Source organism: Kogia breviceps, chromosome 19 (assembly GCF_026419965.1).
Source record: "Kogia breviceps isolate mKogBre1 chromosome 19, mKogBre1 haplotype 1, whole genome shotgun sequence".
NCBI classification, from domain to species: Eukaryota; Metazoa; Chordata; class Mammalia; order Artiodactyla; family Physeteridae; genus Kogia; species Kogia breviceps.
Genome location: NC_081328.1, coordinates 44,468,668 through 44,492,350, shown reverse-complemented (window position 1 = coordinate 44,492,350; position 23,683 = coordinate 44,468,668). Strand labels below are relative to the sequence as shown.

General features: G+C 44.1%; 1 protein-coding gene, 1 long non-coding RNA gene and 2 other non-coding genes across 5 annotated transcripts; 2 read left to right on the top strand and 2 right to left on the bottom strand.

Moving 5' to 3' along the window:
* Positions 1-2,833: 2,833 nt before the first annotated feature.
* Positions 2,834-7,876, bottom strand: C19H17orf58 (chromosome 19 C17orf58 homolog). 2 transcript variants are annotated; one of them, XM_059046995.2, is made up of 4 exons: positions 7,745-7,876; positions 4,925-5,461; positions 4,483-4,674; positions 2,834-3,806 (listed from the first exon to the last, which is right to left on the bottom strand). In XM_059046995.2, exons 1-4 carry the CDS (start codon positions 7,818-7,820, stop codon positions 3,616-3,618), a joined length of 996 nt encoding a protein of 331 aa, XP_058902978.1. In that variant the 5' UTR covers positions 7,821-7,876; the 3' UTR covers positions 2,834-3,615. The 2 variants fall into 2 exon arrangements, with proteins under 2 accessions (XP_058902978.1, XP_066878125.1); XM_067022024.1 differs by lacking the exon at positions 4,925-5,461.
* Positions 7,877-15,227: 7,351 nt separating this feature from the next.
* LOC136793271 (uncharacterized) lies at positions 15,228-21,250 on the top strand. Its single transcript, XR_010838331.1, has 3 exons — positions 15,228-15,283; positions 17,062-17,193; positions 20,641-21,250. It is a non-coding gene; the product is annotated as an uncharacterized lncRNA (long non-coding RNA).
* On the top strand, positions 16,598-16,670 carry TRNAE-UUC (transfer RNA glutamic acid (anticodon UUC)). The gene has a single exon. It is a non-coding gene; the product is annotated as a tRNA-Glu (tRNA).
* Positions 21,251-23,261: 2,011 nt separating the features above from the next.
* On the bottom strand, positions 23,262-23,334 carry TRNAR-CCG (transfer RNA arginine (anticodon CCG)). The gene has a single exon. It is a non-coding gene; the product is annotated as a tRNA-Arg (tRNA).
* Between the last annotated feature and the right edge of the window lie 349 nt (positions 23,335-23,683).

Here is a 23,683-nt window from a genome sequence, read left to right as displayed (position 1 = left end):
TTCATAGTATAAAGCCTTTTGCAGTTTCTATCACCATATAAATACATAGACATTTTATAGTTTTATCAACTACAGAGCTTTAGTGTTTCAAAAGTAATTTTTGGAAAAACATGCATTCTTAAACTGAGTTTCAAAAGCTGCTTTTCTACGAGTATTTGACAAGCTTCTGCTACTCAATAAAATATACATATTACTGCTATTTTGCTTTCAGTAACCCAAGTAGTAGAATGCACATTTGTTATACTGTTAGGATTTTTCTACACAGTCTTTGGGCTTGTATATATGTTTAATTTGCATCAACAGATTTCCTTTGCTAAAAGTATTTTCAATGCTTGTTATATTTCATCTGCCAGGTTCACAATCCTTGAAACCATTTCATAAAAAGTATTTTCATAATATTGGTAAGGCTTTTTTCTCCTACCCAAATTCTGCAGGATTTGCACTTTAATGTCCTGCAGTAGTTTTAAAAAATTGTGAACTTTCAGAGATATTTTCTAAAGTAAAACAATTACCTTTTTATATTTCAAGTGGCCTGGAGTGTTATTAAGAGACTCTGAGATTTGCTGCTGTTTGTAATCTACCTTCCTGGAATCTGCAAATAAAAGTTCTTTCCCTATTTCTGTTCATTTGTTAGGCAAACTCCCTGCATCTTTGCGTGTTTCTGATACTAAAGAGCCAGTGTGGTGACCTTTTAAATCTATACACTTATCCTCATGACTGAGGCCATTACCCATAAGTGTCAGATTTCTTGTCCTTAAAATGAGAATGGTGATCTCTCATGAGCAAAGTAATGTCTTATAAGTACTTGGGGGAAGGATTTTTAATAAATTGAAATATTCTGAAGTACTTCTGGATACTTGGAACAAGATACCGAAAAAGACATTTTCTAGGCGATCACACCCGACTTGATCCAATTTGGACCAAATTCAACTATAGAAATAAGTACTATATTTTTTAAATGATAAAGTCCTGTACCCGAAATTGAAGTTACTCATTGTAGGTAGTGGGTCAGTTTTTAGGTGTTTGCATATACCTGTGTTTGATCAACCTTAAAAATGATTTTAAGAGAAATATAAACAGTGCTAAGTGATACCTTTCAAAGACAGTTAAAAGCTAGTACAAAAAAAACAATGTATGTTTTATAGACCTTTCCCTACCAAAAGAAAAACACTTTTTTCCGCTTGAGTTCCAACAGCTTAATGGAAGGAGGGATGTGTTGAGCTCCTCTTGAGGGCAGCAGGGTATTTTATTGTGCCCGTGATCCTTTAGTCTTTGGAGCACAAACCATGTGCTAAGGAAGATCTATCAACAGGAGAAAAGGATTCGGAACTACAGTGAATTGGGGAATTAAAATTTTCCATAAAATTAAAAGATTGTACCAAAGGTACTGACTGAATTGAGAAGATTTTCCTTAAACATTTTTGCCTAACCTGGAATTCCCAGTCTGTGCACCGCCTCCTGTGCATATATCCCCATATGCACCACTGTTCTACCTCATTTGAGCCTCAATCACTTTCTTCCCCGCCCCCCGCTCCGGCAGTGCCTCTTGTCATGCAGGATCTTAGTTCCCCGATCAGGGACTGAACCTGAACCCCCTGCAGTGGGAGTGCACAGAGTCTTAACCACTGGACCGCCAGGGAAGTCCCGAGCCTTGCTCATCTTTCATTGCAAACCTGGTCTTGAATGATGGCCTTAAGTTTAACGTTTCTAAGAAACTGGCCTGCTTGTGTTTGCCAAGGTCTACATACTAACCGTGTGACCTCCAAGTATCACAAAGATCACGGTTTTGGCACTTTTTGTGTGATTCCAAAACTTCTTGGAAACAGTATTATCAAAGCAATCTAATCAAACCCTAACCCTCAGGCTTATATCAAAGTGATTTTTTTTCTATCTTTTAAACCAGAGCTATTTATAACACTTCTTTTTATGCTCTAGCATCTGACGATCCAACTAATAATTTATCTATTTGGCCATTTTGTAATTTTCCCCTTTACTCAGGATCACCACTTAGCCATTTGACATTTAAAAATTCGGCTTTAGTTTCTGTGACCGGTGCTACTTCTGTCTTCTTTAATTTTTATCCTAAAGAAAACTAACCCAGAAGCTCTTCATTCACTGCATACTCTAATCTACTGCCAATGGTTTGTGTAATAATGCAGTGGATTCCCAAGAAGCAATTCTAAGATAATTTTTAATAAGCTTGGGCAGAACTCATTCTTGGCAAATTCTCTAAAATATCCCTCAGTTAATGCTTTATCACAGCATAGAACCTCTCAACTTTTATTTTACCTCTTTGCTCCCTGTTTGGGACAAATAAGGTAACAGTATCTCCCGTCGCAATCAGTTGTTATGTCTTACAGTCTCTCTGTGCTGTCCTGACATCCTGTGTGTATATAGTGCTTCTGCGAGGCCTTTAAAGACTCTGTGCCACTACAGACGAATGACACATCCTGAGCTTCAGAGTGAATCTCATCTGAGACCAAATGGACTGTTTTTGTCTCTTCAGTGGAGTTCTTTTTTCTGTCTGTCTTTAGGCAGTAATCTTCAACCATGGATTATCAGTGTCTCTATTCACAGTGTTTCAAATTAAAGCACAGCTTGGTCTTCTGAAAAAAATTGTTAATGTCTTTGTGGGCTGAGGTATAAAATCAATAATAAATTCAGTTCATGATTAAATCTTTTTTCAAGCCAACTGGAAAACGTTTAAAATTCACGTGCTTGCAAGCCGTCATTAAATATTGGTTCCAGGGTTTTTGGAGTAAGTTTGAGAAATGCTTTTTCCCAAACCTTTTGGGGCTCAGTGAGGCTGAAAAAACCAGGTGCATCCAAGATCTGATTTCACAGAAAGATTTACTGCTTTACAAACACAAACATGATACTTGGTCTTAATAGAAAAATGACATCAGATACACCCAGAATATGTTTGGTATTGGGATAGCTGCCAGTATGGCACAAAACATACGATTTTAGAAGCAGGGAGGCATGAAAATAAACTATCTTATATTTCGGTACATCAGGAACACTTGTTTGAACAAACATTTGTTTGCTTGAATAAGCCCTTCAGTACTCTAAATGTAAAACTTTAATACTTGTCTCGGGCTCTAACTTTAGTGTTTGATCTAAATGTGATCTAAATGACATTTCATACGTCTGACTAGTGCACTTACTGTTATGTACAGAATTTAAAATGTGATGGTTTTAGTATAAAATTTGGTTTGATACATTATATAAACTATTCAAAATTGTATATTTAAAATCAAGGAAATGTTTTTGTGAACTATTTCTACTGAAGAATGTATTTAAATTAAAATAATTAAAAATAAACAACATGAAGCAGTGATCTGTTAACTGGACAGGTCCGTTATCTGAGCTTGTGTGAGTAACTAGCACACCAGCTGAATAACTTCACCACAGAGCTCAGAAGCATAACCATTTCAGAAGCATTTTGTAAAAAAGTGACAACTTGAAGATGAGAGTTGGCACTTTGCAACTAGTTCCTAAAGGAGCTGTGTGCCCTGTTCTAAAGGAAAATCCGATTACTTAATGATAGGCCTTTCCTGTCTTGCTGCTGAATTCCAAGTCTCTTATGATCCAGAAATGCCAGGCTGGTATGTTTCAAATGCACTGGGTGTGAATTGCCCCTTGCACTTGCCCATCCCTTTTCCGGTTAAATCTTTTCACATAGCTGCTGCTGCTCCTGAGAAGTCCATCTCCTGGTCGGAGGCGCCCCCTCAGCACCTGAAGCAGAGCTGTAGGTAGCTGCCTTCTCTTATGGTAGATGTGGCCCATCACAATATACCTGCTGCCTGGAAAAAAAAAAAAAAAAAAGCCAAAATATAAATTCATAGTTATCTTTCAAATACCACGTAACAATAAGAAAATGTAAGGCTTTTAAGAAATGCCTAAGCTTGAATCTCTTATCTTGCTAAACATGCTGAATCTCAGACATTTAAACCTCAGACAGCAGGTGGAAATAGCCTAGTGACCTTTATAAGATAATCAGATTACTCAGCCTGTAAACAGCCAGCACTAGAAACACAGGTCCTAATCACAGCAGTGCCAGCAGGATTTAACAGAGCACATCTCTAGAAAGACGTGGGAGTGGGCATTACCCGCGCCCCCCCCCCCAGCAAACACACGCGCCCAGCAAAAGACGTCTCTAAACTCAGTTTAAAATGCCCCTTAGGCATCCCGTCTGGTAACGGTGTTTCGTCATTCACTCCACTTTGTCAACACATATTGAGTGTTTGCTTTGTGCCAATCCGCTCAGTTCCCATCTTTAACCGGAGGCGCTGATGGAATTTAAATCACAGAGTGGCCGAAATAATACCTGTCTTCTAAATTCTATTCATTTTAGAATAGCCCCCCCCCCCAAAAAAAAGGTACTGGGGTAACCGATAGAGACCGGGCTGTGGCATGTCAAAGTTACAATGGTGACATAAAGAACATATATAAAATGATCACTTAGATCAGTTTCAATACCAGGTTTAAATTCTGGGCATGGCTTATTGCAACTAGAGGAGTCTAGGGCTAATATGTGGACTCGGAAGAAAAACCCATCCGGAGTGATGTACAGGCGGTTCATCTTGTACAGCCCGTCCCGGTCCACCAGCAGAGTCACCAGCCGGATCCCTGTGCCGAGGACGTCCACATCATGCACGATTCCGTTGACTGCTGCTTTCAAAAAACAAAGAGTTTGGAGAAATGCAAAGCTCTCACATCCTCTTTCTCTCCCCAGTGCGTTTCTAACAAATCACGAAATAGTCCACACGGCTCTGGGGCCTGCAGGACCGAGTGGGTGGGTTTCTCTAGGGTCTGGTTTAGGGGTCCCGATGCACAGCCCGGCGCTCTCGGCTCGGAAAGGCTCGCCCCGCGGCCTGGGCTCGGCCGCCCGGGCCCGGGAGGAGCTGCGGGCGGGGCTCACCGAACTCGCTGGCGCAATAGGACTCGTGCTCATCCAAGTCCGCCCTGCAGGCGCGCGCGCAGGGCTCGGCGCCGAGCTCCGCATCCTCCCTCCTCTGGGGGCTGAGGCGCGGCGGCGGCGCGGGCGCGGGTCCCGGGGGCGGCGCGGCGGCGCGCGGCCGGTTGGGATGGGCGGGGCCGGCTGGGGCCTCGGCGGCGCGCGAGGGAGGCCGCGCGACCGGGAGGCGCAGGGCCCGGGCGCGCGCGCGCCGCGGGGAGTCCTCCAGCGCGGGCACGCGGCGTGGCGACGCACGGTTCTCGGCCTGCGAGAGGCGCGGGCTCGGCGGGCCGGCGGGCGCGCGCGCGGCTTCCCGGAAGCCGGCCCGGTTCTCGGCGGCCGGCTGGGGCTTCCGGCGCCGCAGGTCGGACCAGGCGCGGGGAGCGGCCTCGGCTGCGCGCGGCCGCCGCGGGGTCTCGGGGACCGGCTGCGGCCGGGGCCCAGGCGTCTCCGCACTCGGGCCGCCGCCGGGGTCGGGCTTCCGGTTGTGGGGCGGCGAGGCTGTAGGGAGAGAAGAGGAGAGGCCGGGGAGGCCGTCAGGGTAGGAGAGGCCGGGGAGGCTGAGAGGAGAGGGGAGGGGTGGGGAAAGGGGAGACTGAGAGGGGAGGGAAGGGGACGGGGGGGGGTGGGGGGAAGGGGAGAGTCAGAGAAGAGAGGGGAGGGAGGCCGAGAGGAGGGGAGGGGAGGGGAGGGGAGGCCGGGGAGGCTGAGAGAGGAGGGAAGGCGGGCAGAGATGAGGCTGTGGAGGGGAGGAGAGGCCGACTGGGGGGAAGAAGAAATGGCTCTGGGAGGGAAGAGGAGATGGGGGACAATGTAAACGTAGCGTACACCTGCGAGAGGCGACGTGGAGAGGGCAGCAGACGTGGAAGTGAAGGAAAGAGAACGGGAGGGGGAAGAGGAAGGCGCCCCGGCTTGTGGTGAGCACAGGTTTCCTAGGCCCCAAGAAGACGGAGATGAGGGTCTTGCCCTCTAAGAATGAGGGCAGCTAAGAACATTTTTCTCACCACTTGGTAACATTTCATTTTGTTAAGGAAGCTTTGCAAATCAATACCTTTTCAGATTAAAACCACCTATTTGTTCTAGGGCTAAAGATAACTGACAACTTTGGTTAAATAACAAACTCTTTTGCCCTTTCTTTAATATATCTGTAAACATCCGCCTTTTTGCTATGTACAGTTTGTTGAGAAAGTACCAAGAGCAAACCCCCGGGGGAAAGGTCTCATATTACAGGTTCTCCTAATTGTTTAAGCGCCCCTGACAACAGGACTATTTGGTTTTCCCATCCGTGTTTACACTGTCATCTTGGTCTGTGCAGAGTCGAGCATCTGTGAGTGGATTTTTATCTGGCTTCTTGGACACCACTTAGTAGTAAACCACAGCTTCGAAGGAGGTTTAAAGCGTGGCTGGGCGCAGAGGCCTCTGGTTAAGTGTAAAAGCACCCGCATCGCTTACACTGCCCGACCCCCACCCCTTCCCGTGGTGGAGGAAAAGCTCCTAAATGGCAAACGGCATGAAAACAAATTTTTGAAATTATTAGTGATTTTCCCCAGCTCTGCAGGCAGGTTGGTGAGCAAACTTCAGCAAGCTTAGAAGCTGGGCCATTTTCCATGCCCAGTTACACAATATCACCTCCCCGTTTGCCTGGGTCCCAGCGTCCTCCAGACGAGCACAAGAGCCCATCTTTTTTTTTTTTTTTTTCTATTATTTTAACGGCTGGTTTTCAGCATTTCTCTCTGGCATCGAAGAGCTTGGTCTGCCCATTTGCAGTTCTTGCAACACTTCACTTAAAGTGATTTATCTTACCAAATTGACAGTGTCCTTTAAAATCAGCTTTCACCCAGCAATAATAGCTGGTTATAGTTCATGTTTTTGCAGAGAGGTTGATTCTGGCTCATTATGTTCAATGTTGCCCATACACAGCTGAATAAAGTTCTGGTGGATATCCAATTCCTGACTGTCAACTGTTGACCTCACAACTGCTTCCCCATTGATATCACCATCTGTTGTCATGGGAAAGATTGTCTGATATTTGGGTTAAATGCCACTGAAGTCATTCAATTTTCATGTGGAAAAAATAACCCAAAGTAAATTACCCTGTGATGTGCGGAAGGTATTTTTCCCAGAGATAGTGAATCAAACAGAACATCCAAATAAAAGCCAGACAAAAAACACCTCCCCGCAGAGAACCTCTTATTTCTTCATTCCCTCAGTAATTTTCATCTCAGGCATGAAATTGTGTGTGTGTGTGTTTTAAAGACTCAGGTGTCCCAAGGCCATTGGTTGCGGCTGCAGGGAGAGGGGAGAAAGGTCCGATTTCGGCTCCCTCCGCTCCCAGCCCCGGCGGGGCGCACCCAGCTCCTCTGATCGCCGGTGGGACGGGGACCCGGGCGCTGGGCGGACCCCGCGCTCCTCCGGGCGCCCGCCGCCCGCCGCGTCCCGCGAGCCCGGCCCGCACGGCTCCCGAAAGGCGCGCCACGACCCCTTTTGACACTTTCCCTCCTCTGTGATGGAGCAACTACTTAACATGCAAAGTTTCTCCAGCCTGCCCGGCTCGCTCGAGATCATTTCAGTAGCTGAACAACTGGCTTCATTCCGATAAAGGCTGCCAAGACACACACAATCTTGGGGACACATTTTGCTCCTTTCGAACACGAACACGGACCTGGAATCTCCTCTCTGGCCAGCCCTGACCCCTTTCTCGTCCCGCCCTTCATCGCGCCCTCTCCCCAGCTCGCCCCTGGATCCTAGTCCCTCTCCCAGGGCTCAGCGTTTCATCGATCTTACCTTTTCTCTCCGCCACTGGGGCTTCGGGAGATGATCCAACGATCAAACAGAGGAGCCAGAAAGCTCTAGCTGTCATGTTTGTAGACACGGTTCCCAGGCTCTAAAAGTGAGCCTGGGCTTTTGCTCTTTCTCTCCCCCCACCCCTTCTCCACCCCCCCCACCCCCGTTCATGCTAATGAGGGGCAGCCTTTGGGGAAACGGGAATCACTCACTGAACAGACCATTGGAACAAAACCGAGCTGCAGGGATTTCTCCCACCTCCTTAGGGGGACGAGCACGTGGCCTCTCAAAGTTGTCCCTGGGAACGTCTGTCCTGCGATCTGTGGGCAATGAGAGCATCAAAACCTACACTTTAAACCCGTGTGGGTTTGCGGGCTGGGGTTGGGTGGAGGAGAGGGTGGGGGAGTGTGAGTGATAGGGAGATTTGTCTAGATTAAGTCAACAACAAATAGGCAAATTAGAGCTTAAGACAGTTTGGGCTTGTGGAAAGGAGGAGATTCCAGATGACAGAAAATTCATCCCAGATTTTCTCAGGGATTCTGAGTCCTAGGAACCAAGTCACTACATCCTAGGTCTGGTTACACTGTTTTACTATATATACAATATTTATATTTTAGAATCAGAAAGGAAAAAAGCCTCAGTAAAATAGCTTTTCTTTTCCCTCCCCCTGTCCCCAGCTGAAATTGGTAGCAGGTTGGCTAGATTCATCAAGCCCATGCGAGTACCTTTTACCCACCAGGAGCTAGAGAATAAAAAAGTAAAAATCCTTCCCAGCTCTCTAATGATGGCTCATTTCCTCAAGAAAGGTGGATTTTTTTTTTTCTAAGAAAAACTCATTCACTACTTAGGTCTGAATTCTTGAAATGGCTCTGTATATTTGTCCTGAGCTAAGGACCCTGTCCCTCAGACTGAACAGAAACAGCATTCACCAAAGGGGGAAGTAAGCTCACCATAGTAAACCCACAGCCTTACCGACATGTATCTCATTTCAACAGCTTCAAATCCAAAAGGAAGGGGAAATGCATTGAGATGAAGGCATTTTTATCTGAAGCTCATGAGCCAACAGTGAGATGCAACTGCTAAAAGAAATAACAAACTTGCTGCACTAATATCTTATGTCTCAAAGATAATTGTGCTAGTGGACCGATCAGATCTGGGGCGGGGGGGGATCATGTTTTCAAGAAAGACACTGGAAAGCTAGAAGGAAAACAACTGGGTGGTGAGAGGGCTGGAATCCATCATGGTCAAGTTCTTTTGGAGGAACTGAGAATAGGCAGCCTAGGCACAGAAAAACATTTGTTATATTTTGGGAAAGAACCAGTAAGTAGAAGTTATGAAGTGACAGATTTAATTTCAGTTTAAGAAACAATATTCTAACAACTGAGATCTCCAAGAAAGCAGGCTGTTTTGAGATGTTGTGACAATGAGGTCCTGGCCATTGGGGGTATCCAAAGAGAACGTGACTCAGGGATACTGTAGAACAGGTTTCTGAATTCGGTGTGTGTTGGTTTGAGGGATGTGGTGAGATAAATGTGTTCTAGGGAGGAGTTGGCTGTCTAGTCATAGGCTGACAATATGTTGGAGGGGGTCACTATGTCTGTAGTCTGGTTCTCAACTTTCCTCAGCTTGAAACTCAGTTTTGTCAATGGATTAGATTTGTGGGACCAACTCACGTTAACCAAACTCATAAAAAGCAGATGTATAAACCAGAATGTCACTTATTAATTTGTAATAGAGAGGATATAGCAAAGGTGATTCAGAGGTCTAATTATTAATTAGAGGAGATTGCCTGTTGAGCACTAAATCAAATTGCAGTTGAAGGTGGGCTAATCTTCCCTCATTTGAGTTTTAGAGGAGCGAATTCTCTATTTCCTCCAAAAGAGTATATCTCTTCAGTCACTTCAAGGCTTGGGTACACCAGAGTCAGTGTCTCCAGATTCTGGCCAAGACCAAAAAACACTGTGAAATTCGTGCTTTGGGGTTTATAATTTATAGATGTCCTTAGATCCCCTTCTTTTGCATACCCTTCAAGTCAAGTGGAATAAAACTAACTAGGCTTAAGCTTTCTCAGTTACAACCACATCTCAGACATAGCTGCCTGAGATAATATTCAAGACACCCAGGTCCATTTTGGGGTGTTCCGAAACTCTTCTGTTGCAGGAATTTTGTGAATGCCCTGAAGCCCACACCCTGAAATGTAGAGGCAGAGAGCTGACTGGAAGGCTCCTAGAGGCTCCCAGGGTGGCACCAGCCTGGAAGAACTTGCCAGGGTCCAAGGCTGTGTCCTGGGCAGCACATGGCTTGCAGGAGCAGAAGCACAGATATTCATGGTGGAAAGCACAGAGAGCTCAAAGAGACTGAACTATGTAAGTCAGAATGCTACTTTATTAATTTACAACAAGAAATCGACTCAGGCAGACCTGCAGGCTTGTGTCAGCCTGGCTAGCGTTCTCTTTCTAAAAACAAGTCACCTGGGAAGCCAAATTATCATCAGAGTGCTTAGTAATATAAGCCAGAGCGCCGGGAGTTCGTCCTACAACTGGAATGTTTAAAGGTATTTGTTTCTCATAACCTAATATGTCCACCTTTACATGCCTATCTTCCACGTGTCAGGTGGAAGAACCTAAGAGCCTAATTGCCTTCCTCTCCCCTGCCAATTTCTGGCATTTTGAGTGTATCTTTTCTGCTTTGCAAATAATTGTTGAGCATCTACTGTGTGTTGTATAGTAAAGGATTTGCGCCAGGTTCCTGGCATGGAGCTTCTAACTCTTAGAATTTCCCAAGTGATGGAAGCGTCTTAATGAGTCATGAGCTTCCTGGATCACACCTGAGTTTATGCTAATGCAGTGACTCTTGGAGGGCCCCTTGATAGCTTAGGGCTGGGAGCTGGTTATCAGAAAGACCAACCATGTAATTAGAGGGTTGGGACTTTGAGCCTGTCTGACCTCCAGGGGGCGGAGAGAGGCTGGAGATTGGGTTCAATCAGATGGTCAATGATTTAATCCATCATGCCTGCTTAATGAAACCCACTGACAACTCAGTGGAGCTTCCTGGTCAGTGACCACATTGATGTGCTAGAAGGGTGATGCACTGTGATCCATGGAGAGAAAACCCTGAAGCCTCTGGGGCCCTCCCAGATCTTGCCTTATGTGTCTCTTCATTTGGCTGGGTCTGATTTGTATCCTTTATTATAAAACTTTGATCGTAAGTAGAGCATGTTCCTGAGTTTTGTGAGTTGTTGTAGAGAATGATCAAGCCTGAGAGGAGCCTTGAGAACCCCCTAGATTTATACCCAGCTGTCTGAAATGAGGGCAGTCTTGTTCTGGGTCATCTGCCCTTTAACTAGTGAGGCCTGCGCCCACTCTGGGTGGTTACTGTCAGAATTAAATTGCAGCCCACCACTTGGTATCAAAACACTATGTGTCCCAGGAATTCCCTGGAGGTCCAGTGGTTAGGACTTGGCGCTTTCACTGCCAGGGCCCAGGTTCAACCCCTAGTTGGGGAACTAAGATCCCACAAGCTGCACAGCACGGCCAAGGAAAAACAAAAACAAAAACAAAGAAACACCACGTGCCAGGCGTTTTAGAAGCTGGAAATACCCGTCGTCATCATCTTTCTTCAAAAGGAGTACAATACTGTAGCTCTGGCTCCCATTAGGTAAATTAGGGTCATGTTCTAGTTCGAGTTCAGGACCATCCTGATTGGGGCCGAGGTCTCCCCAGATTCTTCAGGCTTTCACAGATAGCTGCTAGGTTTACTCCTACAGGCACCAGCCTAGGTCCTGGAATACTGGGACACAAATCCTCCCCTCAAGTGGCTCACAGACTGCTGTGGGGAATAACGTTCCGTTATAGTGTTAAGTGCAGTATTAAAAGGCTACAGGATACATCACATAAACTCTGGTTTGAAGAATGACTGGCACTCACCCGATAGACCAGGGAGGGCAGGCAGTGCAGGCTGAGACAATAGCACATGCAATGGCACCAGGGTACAAGAGAGCATGTGAATCTACCCAGGCCCAGGAAGCATGGCGGCACACTAGGGAAGGAGCCCCAATGGGGGAAGATGCTGAGATGCACTACAGGTGGACTCTCCACAGACAATGGTAAGTAGCTGCTTTTTATTTTTTAATTTTATTTATTTAATTTTTAAAATATATTGACCATGCCACTCGTCTTGTGGGATCTTAGTTCCCCGACCAGGGGTCGAACCCAGGCCCTCGGCAGTCAAAGCACCGAGTCCTAACCACCGGACCTCGAGGGAATTCCCTAAGTAGCTGCTTTTTAATTCTTGATTTTGTTTTCCTATAACTCTACGTTACTGTAATGAAAAATTTGGAAAATAAAAACAGAGTAGACACAAGAACTACCACCATCAATCACTTCCATGGTGGCGCAGTGGTTAAGAATCCGCCTGCCAATGCAGGGGACACGGGTTCGATCTCTGGTCTGGGAAGATCCCACATGCGTGGAGCAACTAAGCCCGTGCGCCACAACTACTGAGCCTGCACTCTAGGGCCCACGAGCCACGACTACTGAGCCCACATGCCACAACTACTGAAGCCCACGTGCCTAGAAGCCCATGCACAGCAACAAAGAATAGCCCCCGCTCACCGCACCTAGAGAAAGCCCGCGTGTAGCAACCAAGACCCAACGCACCCTTAATTAATTAATAAAAGGAAAAAACAACAACAATCACTGCAATATTCCCATGTTTTTCCTTCCAGGCTCTTTCTTAGATACCATTTCACACCGATGCCATCAGAGGACTAACACTATTTTGGATCCTGTGTTGTTCACATGACACCGTGACAAGGGCACTTCCCCATTTCACCTGTCAGGTATACAATTTTGTATTCAGCTTTTATTCAATGAAAATTAAAATATTATTACAAACTCTTTGTAGATACAAAATCTCATAAGTCCATAGTATGTTCTCATTTAGACAAACCATGATTTGTGAACATTTTAGGCTGTTTTCAATTTTTGCTGTTGTAAAACTTTCCGTGTCCCCGTTAACAAAGGAATGAGTGTATTGAGACATGCTGAGATACTCGAGAGCAGGGTTTCTCCACCTCGGCACTATTGACATTTTGGGCAAGAGATAATTCTTTGTCATGCATTGTTAACCGGTATCTCTGGCTTCATCTACTGGATACTAGTAGCGCCCCCCACCTCCAGTTTTGACGATCTAAACTGTCTCCAGACATTGCGATGTCTCCTGGGGACAAAATCGTGAACCATAATCATTGCTAGACGGCAATGAAATTAAATGAGCTACAATTACAAAAGCAAAGTATAGATGAATTTCATAAGCATGATATCAAGTAAAAGAAGTCTGACACAAAAGACTATATACTATGTAATTTTATTTCTATAAATTCACAAATAGACAAAATTAATCTATGGAGTTAAAAGTCAGGATATGGTTATCCTGGGGAGGGGTAGTGACTGGAAAGAATACAGAGGGGGAGGTGTTCTGTGGTGTTGAAGTGTTGTATAGTTTGATCTACTAGATTTTTTTTTAAACTTATTTTTGGCTGCGTTGGGTCTTCATTGCATTGCAACTCATGGGTTTCTCTAGTTGCCTCGAGCAGGGGCTCCTCTTCCTTGTGGTGCACGGACTTCTCATTGCAGAGCATGGGCTCTAGGCTCTCAGGCTTCAGTAGGCTCAGTAGTTGTGGCTCATGGGCTTAGTTGCTCTGAGGCCTGTGGAATCTCCCAGATCAGGGATCAAACCCGTGTCAAACCCGTGCATTGGGAGGCAGATTTTTAACCACTGTGCCAACAGGGAAGTCCCTGATCTATTAATTTTTTTTTCTTTTCCGGTACGCGGGCTTCCCACTGTTGTGGTCTCTCCCGTTGCGGAGCACAGGCTCCAGACGCGCAGGCTCAGCGGCCATGGCTCACGGGCCCAGCCGCTCCGCGGCACGTGGGATCCTCCCGGACCCGGGCACGAACCCGCGTCCCCTGCCTCGGCGGGCGGACTCTCAACCACTGCGTCCCCAGGGAAGCCCTAATTTTTGATATCTTAAATAAGAAATGTTACTGTTGGGACTTCCCTGGCTCCCTGCTTCTACTACAAAAAGCAAGGGTTCAATCCCTGATCGGGGAATTAAGATCCCACATGCCATAAATAAATTTTAAAATGTTTAAACATTTAAAAAAAGAACAAATTGTTCTTAAAAAAAAGAAATGTTACAGTTTATATGGTTGAATCTATTGGTTATTTTTTTGTGATGTCTTCCATCCATTTATAAAAGCTTTTAAAATGTATATGAGTAATGCATATTCATAGCAGAATAATTAGATATTACAGTTAAGAAAAAAATCAGCTATAATCCTATTATCTAGAAAAAACTGCTACAAATATTTTGATGGATCAATTTCCAGACTTTTGGGAATTCCATGGCTGTCCAGTGGTTAGGACTCCTCACTTTCACTACTGAGGGCCTGGTTCAATCCCTGATGGGGAAAAAAAATCCGGCAAGCAGTGCGCTGCGGCCAAAAAAAAAAATAAAGCTCAGAAACTTTCCAGACTTTTCTCCTATACGTATATGTACATTTAAATATGTTACATAATTTCTTTATATAAAAATGGGAACATGGTATATACATATTTTATGACAGGTTTTAAATTTTTTAATGATACGGTAACGTCTTTTCATTTCAATAAATATAGACTTCCATGATGATTTTTAATGACTGAATTCCTAGACTATTACATTCCTGAGTGAGAAGATATGAGGGATTCCCTGCTTCCCTGGTGGCGCAGTGGTTGAGAGTCCGCCTGCCGATGCAAGGGATACGGGTTCGTACCCCGACCCGGGAGAATCCCACGTGCCGCAGAGCGGCTGGGCCCGTGAGCCATGGCTACTGGGCCTGCGCGTCGTGCCCCAAAAAAATTAAAAAGGAAAAAAAAAATGATAATTTCAATATTTTTACTACGTATTGCTGAATTGTTCCCCAGATATGTATCAGTTTACACTGACCATCAATTAGTGTAGGTGTGTAATAATGAGTATTTCTCCACATTGGAATATCAAAGCATCATTATTTGATATTCTTTCTGTTCTGAAGAGTTTTTTTTTTTAAGATTTCTCTTTTCTAAAAATTTATATTTCTTTGATTGCTGGTGACATTGTACATTTTTTCATAGATTTATTAGCCATTTGGATTTCTTTTCTTAATGGCCTGTTCATATTCTCTGTCTATTTATTAGAATGATCAGATTTTCCTTTATGATTTTAAGAGCTATTTATAGCTTCAGAATTTTAATGCTTTGTCCATTATATATATGGGAAATTTTTCTTCGCAGAATTTCATTTGATTTTAAGCTTTTTAGTGATTTTTTGGCCATAGAACTTTTAAATTTTGTATAGTAAAATCCATCAATCTTTTGTTTAACAATTTCCCTGGTGTCTTTTGTGTCATGCTTAGAAAGACTTTCTCTAACTCAAAATTTTATATATATATTTTTTCTAGTGCTTGTAGTTAAATCTTGATTCCATCTGGAAATTATTTTGGAACATAGTATCAGGTAAGAATCTAATTTTAATTTTTTTCTTAAATAACTAGAATGTTGTCTAATTCAATTGGTAAATAAATCCATCCTTTCCCAAATTTGAGATCTCTGTCACCTTTAACGTGGAGAGTATTAACTTCTAATAAATGTAGGTCTCTTTCTAGACTTTCTTCTCTGTTACTTCATCTGTTTATTTCCATGCCTATATGCCAACAGTGGGACATTGTTATAATTATAGTGATCTTGTAATATATCTCTCTTTTCAAAAATTATTTTGACTATTATATATATTTTTTCCCATGTGAACTTTAGGATTATTCTGCTAAGTTAAAAAAAATCCAACAGAATTTGCATTAAATTAAAACTGCATTAAATATGCATTAAATGTATAGATTTGTACAGGAATTGACAACTGTCATGTATTGTCTTTCTAGCCATGAAAATGGAATATCTCTACACTTCTTTGAGTCTTTTCCCTCTGTGAGAATATTATCATTTTCTTCACCTAAGCTCTAAACATTTCCTGGATAATGTGGCAAGGATCTTTTTTTCCTTTATATTTTCTAACTGGTTTTGGAAGGTGTATAGAATAGGTACTGATTTGTGTATACCCATATTTATTGCTTATATCCCAATAGGTGTATATACAATAATATTTCAAATATTGTCCATAGATTCCCTTGGGTTTTCCCAGTAGAAAACTGTATAATTTATAAATAATGATAATTTGCCTCTTCCTCTCAAATATTTCTAAAACTTTTGTATTGCATTGATGAGAATTTTACAAACTGTTGAATATCAATCATAGACATCATCTTTATAGGTATTTCTCATTTACAGGGAACACCTCAAATGTTTCACTTTCAAATGAATAAGACTTCATTTTACTTCAGATACATCCACATTTCATCCTGGGAATCTGACAAATATTACTATTCTTTTGTTACTTTCTTAATACTGACCTTTTGATTGTGTCTTCCACGTATTTTATCTTCTCACCCATCATTTTTATCTATTTGTCTTTTTCCTTTTCATCCTGATTTCATTTTCAGTAGCATCAACTATGCATTTGGCTCCTTCCAATAAGGAATTTAATCCTAAGAAATTATTATTAGTTAGTTCTTTTTTGTTGTTCATCCTATTGTTCTTTCATCTCAGTCTACTCCCAGCTTATAATTTCCTGATTCACCAGGACCATTTCTTGTGCTTTTGTGAAAATGTCTGTTTCTTGAAATTGTCTTCAGGAATCTTTGTCATCATTGTTTGATCTTTGTCTTCCTCTGAGCATTTTTCAGGGGAAAATAACATTCAGAAAGCTATTGAGGGACTTCCCTGGTGGTCCAGTGGTTAGGACTCAGCACTTTCACTGCTGTGGGCCCAGGTTCAACTCCTGGTCGAGGAACTAAGAGCCCACAGGCCAAAGGGTGAAGGGTGAAGGGTGGCCAAAAAAGAAAAAAGAGAAAACTACTGAAAATAATATAATGAATGCCTGCATAAGCATGACCTAGTTTCCCAGTTTTATCAAATCTTAATATTTTTTTCCATATTTGCTTCATGTTTTTTTAATGTTAAAATATTACAGATATAGTTAGTGGTAGCCAGTCTCCAGGATGACTGGTCCCCAGTGATCCCTACTTCCTGGTATTCACACCTTGTGTAGTCCCTTCCCACTACAAGTCCCCTGTAGTTGTAGCAGGACTGGTCAGAGTGATCAATAGCATATGGAAAAAGTGACAATATACACTTCCAAGACTAGGTTACAAAAACCCTGAACTCTTAGCTCTTTCTTTTAGATCATTTCCTCTGGGGGAAGCCAGCTGCTGTGTTGGGAGAACACTCAGGCAGTCTCTGAGAGGCCCACAGCAAGGAAGCAACTGAAGTCTTCAGCCAACAGTCAGTGAGAAGCTGAGGTCTGCCAACAGCTAGTAAGTAAGCCTGATCCTTTCCCAGTTGAGCATCCAGATAAGACTGCAGCCCCAGTGCAGAGATTGACTGAAACCTCCCCCTGGGAGACCTGAACCACCCGGTAAACCACCCCCAGATTCCTGGTCCAGAGAAAGTGTGAGTAATAATGTTCATTGTTTTAAGCTGCTAAATTTTGGGGCAATTCGTTTTGTGGTAATAAATAACTAACACACAGTTGAAGGCCCCTTAGGCTCCTCCCACATCCAATTTCTTTTCCTTCCCAGAGGTAATCATTATGCTGAACTTGGGGTCTCTACCATTCTCCTGGATGTTTTTCCTATTATGATTTTGTCAACTATAGTAAAGAGATGTCTTATAAATTAATTTTGAGGGGTTTAAAAATTATAATTACAAATTTTGGAACATTCTATATAAATATGCAATTGTAGCTCAATAAATCATCTCTGAAATGAATAATAAAATTGGGAAATCTTTCCCTTCTTAATTTGGGAACTGCCTTGTCTAATATTACAATGAAATGTAAAGGAAAATCTATTGCTAATAACAATAATAATAGCTGCCATCTACTGAGCACTGTTCCAAGTATTAAATCTTTGTATAAACATATGAGCTTATACTTTTATTATCCCAGTTTAGGGATGAGAGAAAGGTTAAGTAACTTGCCCAAGGTTATACAGCTAGTAATTAATGGATTCCAAAACTATTAGTGCTCTTTATATAAGGTAGAAATTAAAGAGAAGGTAAAAGATCCAATTAACATAAATGTAGCTGTTAGAAGGTCCCTCTGCAAATGGCCATAAGGTCTAAGTTGATCATCTTAACTGCCTTCTTCCATCATTTATTCCCTGTTCCTCTTACCCTCAGCTGGGCAGGGGTCTATGCCTGGTAGGGAGACTCAAAACTTTTTTCCTGTAGGACCTGAGTTCTTGGTGATCCTGTCTTTATTGGATTGCTGTACTTTCCCATTAACTGGGTCTTTGGGACAAGGGCACACTAAGATGTGCCCCCCAGTGAATCCTTGGATTCCAGACATTTCCTCTTTCCTTCACTAAGTAGCAGACCGTTTTCCCATTGGTAATCACATCGTTCACCAAGGCTTAGTTCAGGGACTGTCATACCTGGGGCTGCTATAACAAAGTACCACAGCCTGCACGGCTTAAACCACAAACATTCATTTCTCATAGTTCTGGGGCTGGAAGTCTGAGATCAGGGTCTCAGTATGGTTGGGCTCTGGTGAGAGCTCTCTTCCTGGCTCCCAGATGGCTGCCTTCTTGCTGTCTCTCACATGTCAGAGACAGACAGACAGACAGACAGACAGAGCGCAACAGAGAGACAGAGAGAGACAGAGACATAGAAAGGGCTCTGGACCCTTCTTCGTTTTATAAGGACACTAATCCCATCCTGGGGCTCCACCCTCCTGACCTCATCTAAAAGCCTCACCTCCTGATACCATAACACTGTGGCTTCTACCCATCGATTTGGGGGTAACATAAACATTCAGCTCATAACAGTGACCGCCCCCCTTCTCTGCCTATTGATTCAGCAGCCTGAGGAGTCCCAGATGGCCAAGGGGCAGCCTCAGATCCAACTGAATGGAACCATGATAGTATTTCCTGGCCTAAAGATCTCTCCACTGGGCACTAGAACCTCTAGACCCACTGAGTCTCAGATCACTGTCAAGGAAAGCAAAAAGATTCTTCCAGGGAATTATTAGGGGTCATAGTGGGAGAAGCCACCCCTACCTCCTCTCCTTGGTTCCTGGACCTGCACATTCTGGCAGGGTCTAAGTCCAGGAATGGTCGTGCTAGCAGAAGCCCTGCAGGCAAAGCAGGCAAATCCATACCCAGAACACGTGTCTGTCCCTGTGAGGACCTGACGCTGTCCGCACATCCCAGTCTTACTGCAAACAAGGGATTATTGTTTGGCCTCTCAGGGTGCGACCCTCCCCTTGGAGAAGCGCCCTCTGCTGGCATTTCCTAAGATCTGCGACCATGAGCATCCTCTTCTAATTGGCGTCTATCCGTGTTGGTTCCTCGCTGCTTTTGGTAGCCCTTTCTTCTCCCTTTATTTGAGGAGTTGCAGATATCTCCTAGTTTCACGGATGGTGTTGTTTGTGGTTCTGCTAATTCCCCTTGTGCTTTTGTAGGATTTTTCGAGAGGAGTGGAGAAAAATGGCAACTTTACTGTAGTTTTTAATACTGAAATCCGGTAAAATTTAAACGTATGATCATTCTGAATGTTACCATCATTGGCTTGTATTTTAATATTAATTCTGGTGTACTTTCTGACATTCTTAAATGAGTTTTGAAAATGTGGACTAATACAATACTAATATTGTGCCCTTCGACCCACTCCTCACGTTGCCCCTGAGATTGCTTGGGGACAAAGGAAAAATGATGTAAGAAAGGGGACAATTAGTAAGGCCCTAAAATGTTTTTCATGAGGTCCATCAATAATATAGTCATACCATCCCTGTTTGTCAAGCTTCTAAGGCAGTTCCTAGACAAGGGGCCAGATGATTCGTTGTTATGGGGCTAACCTGTGCATTGTAAGATGGCAAGGTTACCAGGTCTGCCCAGAAGTGCAGAAGGCTAAATGAGTGTTATCCCCAATACCTGCCACCCCAGTCTTAATCAGTGGTGGAAGAACGGTCTCAGAGGGCCATTTAAGTTTAATAGTATGAGCCTGGTTGATGATAACAATGTATCGTAAAACTTTCAGACGGAAAGGAGAACATTTTGTGGACCATTTGTGTGTGTGTGTGTGTGTGTGTGTGTGTGTGTGTGTGTGGCAATTTTAAGTTATTAGTTCTTAAAATCAGAACTTTTTAATGGAAGCAACTGGACCAAACATCTGTCAGAGGATTTGGAGACTCATTAAAACAAAGTTGAATGAGAAAAAAAACACAAAACAGTCTACATCACCTAAAATCAACAGTCATGGTGGAATAATTAATATGGAATACTCAAAATAAAATGTACAACATTTGTGCTGAGGATGGGTGCCCGTGTTTTGCATGGCTAGTTAGCATTCATGCCTTTTTTTCTTTTTAAGGAATTACCTCTTCCCCCTTTTGGGAAGAATTGCTAGGAAGGTGATTCCTTTGTGGCCCCATGAATCAACAGGAGAAAGTTGGGCCAATTGTAAGCTTTTCCTGGGAAACTTGATTCTGCAGCAAGTGAGCCTAGGATGAAGAAAACTATCAGAGGCACTTATTGCAGGTCTAGCTGCATGACAAGTGGCAATGGTGGCAGCAGTGGTGGCCTCCTGACAAGTGTCCCTGGCTCTGAGAGTCACTGTGCTTCCAGTTTCTTGCTTTTGGGGGGCCACTGGTGTGTCCTTATTCTTGCTGCTTCCCACGACTGGTTCTCCAGTTTTGCCCCCCTATTTAGTAAGCACTTCCCTTCCCCATGTCTTTCCAATGAATTCTCATTTGCTTTGCTCAGGTTGGGCTCATTTGTTTCCATTGTTGGAAACAAGATGGAACTAGCAAAGGAGACTGAGAAACTGACTGGAGAACGGAGAAAAAAACACATTTCTCTGGAAGCCTGGGAAAAGGGTGTGTTTCAAAAAGAAAGGACCGGAGGCTTCCCTGGTGGTGCAGTGGTTAAGAATCTGCCTGCCAGTGCAGGGCACACGGGTTCAAGCCCTGATCCAGGAAGATCCCACATGCCGCAGAGCAACTAAGCCCGTGCGCCACAACTGCTGAGCCTGCGCTCTAGAGCCTGCGAGCCCACTGACTACTGAGCCCACGTGCCATAACTACTGAAGCCCGCAGGCCTAGAGCCCGTGCTCTGCCACAACAGAAGCCACTGCAATGAGAAGCCCGCACACCACAACGAAGAGCAACCCCCGCTCACCGCCCGCGCGCAGCAACGAAGACCCAGCGCAGCCAAAAATAAATAATAAGAAGAATTTCAAACTTCAGGTCAAAGTCAAGCAAGAAAAGGACTGAAAGGTATTTCTTAAATTTGCCGATTAAGAGGTCCCTCTCTAGGAGGAGTGTGTCCGGAGACAGAGGAATGAAGAGAACATGGCAGGTGGAGGGAAGGATACCCTTGGGACTCAGGAGCCGCCCTTGAGGCAACCTGACTGCATGGAGGGAGGGACCCAGGACTCATGCCAGGTGCCCAGGACCAAGGGTGAGCTTTTAAGGACTGGAGAATCTGTAGAATGTTTGGGGCTCAAAGGAAAGAGCCAGTAGAGGCAAACGAAGACATAGTCAAGGGGGGGGGGAATTAACGGGCTTCTACCTTCTGAGTGTTTACTAACTGTCAGACAAGTTTTCTGAGGAGAGAGGGGTTTGAAGCAAAATCAGAGGGAGGGACTGGCCTGGGACTGGAGGAGAGTCATCTCTTCATGTGAGACAGAAGAGGGAAAACACGGGGGAGATGATGGAGGTGAGGGAAGAGGAAAATGTGGAATTTGCATGGAATGATTTGAATGTGGGGTATTCAGTAGGCATTGACTTCAGCCAAATGAACTATGGTGAATGAGTCACAAAACATCTGCCAGAGAGAAGGAGCTGGGCTGAGAGGAGAGGCTGAAAGAGAGAAATGAGGTGGGAGTGTCAGGTGAGCTTGCTGGAGGCCGAGCAGGCCAGTCAGAAGCCCAGAGAGGGGAGGACCTGTGAGGAGTTTGTCCCGCCCAGTCTGCAGGCTGAGAATTGTGTATGAGAGCAATCTTGCCTTTGCACCACGGAGACATTGTCACTGTCCGTTGTCCCCAGATGCTGCCTACAGGTAGGAGGCAGGAGACAATGCAGCTCCGATTTTTTGAGTACTTGCTGTAGCAAGGACCTAATGTGGCCGTCAGCGCTGAGGTACCAAGAATGCAGCTGGAAATTATGTCCTGGGCTTATTTATTTGTAAATGTGTTCCGGTTTTTAAATTCAGCACTACATTCCTAATCTTAAAAAAGGTGGGCGGCGCTTCCCTGGCGATCCAGTAGTTAAGACTGTGCTCCCAGTGCAGGGGGCACGGGTTTGGTGGGTGGTCCGGGGAACTAAGATCCGCACGGTGTGGCCAAAAAAGAAAAAAAAAAAAGGGTGGGGGGGTAAAGGTATCAGCTGAATTTCCCCATTGATTGTTTAGGGTTTTTTTCTTTAATAAATTTTAAGTTTGGAATAATTTCATATTTACATGACAGTTGCAAAGATAGAACAGAGGGCTCCCATATACCCTTCACTCAGTTTCCCCTGATGCTAACATCTTATATTACCATGTATACTTGTTACAACTAAGAAATCAACATTGGCATACTGTTGGTGACTAAACTCCAGAATGTATTGATTCCACTGGTTTTTCCACTAACGTCCTTTATCTTTTTCAGGCTGAAATCCAGGAAACCACATCGCACTTAGTATGTAAGTGGTTTTTCAGAAGTAGGACTTACTCCTCGATATTCCTCTTGTACAAGTTTTAGAAGAGTTTAAACTTTTCAAGCTAGTCAACTGAACCAATCTGACAAACTGAAACTCTGATTGTATTTTTTTATTACACTAATTTGCAAATACACACACACACACACAAACCTTACTTTCCAACTACAATTTATTGTTCATTTTACTTTAGGGACAGAAACCATAAATTATATTTATTATATTTGTATGTTTTAACACAGGTAAAAACACAGTTGCTTATATATTCTGCTTAGTACTGGAAATAAATGTTTGGACCCAGAACAGTTGAATCTGATCACACACCCCTTGGGATAAGAATGGGGAGGAAGTTTTGCATGTGTGGCTGCCCATGATGAAAACCATTTTTAAAAGATAGAAAAAGATGATGCCATCTGTCCAGTTGGCAGTTGCTGTTTCCTAAGGCTTTTTTCTTTTAAAGATCAATATAAACTAAACAAGAGTAAATGCGCCTCTTTTAGGTCAGGTTTTAGCTTTCACTTGCAAGGTCTCAATTCCAGTGCTGTTAGAACTAGGAGATGCATTTCCCAATTTGTAAATAGGATAGCCGTCGAAATCGCTGTGGAGAAAGCGAAATTACGACATTTGAAAATCTACTTTCGTGCTCATCACGCGTTGCGTTCGTCTCCACCAAAACTAATCTCCGTGCGACCCAGATGGGACTCGAACCCACAATCCCCAGCTCCGGAGGCTGATGCCTTATCCATTAGGCCACTGGGTCACCACGGGATCCGGGTTCTCACACCGTCCCCTTACGCAATGCCATCATCGCGCACCGCCCTCGCGCTCTGCGGCCTCCCTTCCGGCGGTGTGTGATTTGGGAGCCGCCCCCAGTGCCTGCAGCACACGCCTGCGCACTCCTGCGCCCTCGACCCGTCCCGCCGCCAGAGCCTCCGCGCGCATGCGCAGGGTCTGCCCCGCCCCATTTCTTTGGTACTTCGTGGCCCGCACGCGGGTGGCTTTGGGTGTCTCTGGGGGAGCTGTTTCTTCTTGAGTTTTTGGAAGGGTCTCAGTCCTGGCAGCATACTAGGCGCACTTGGTGGTGGTGGTGGGAACTCTAAACAAAATTC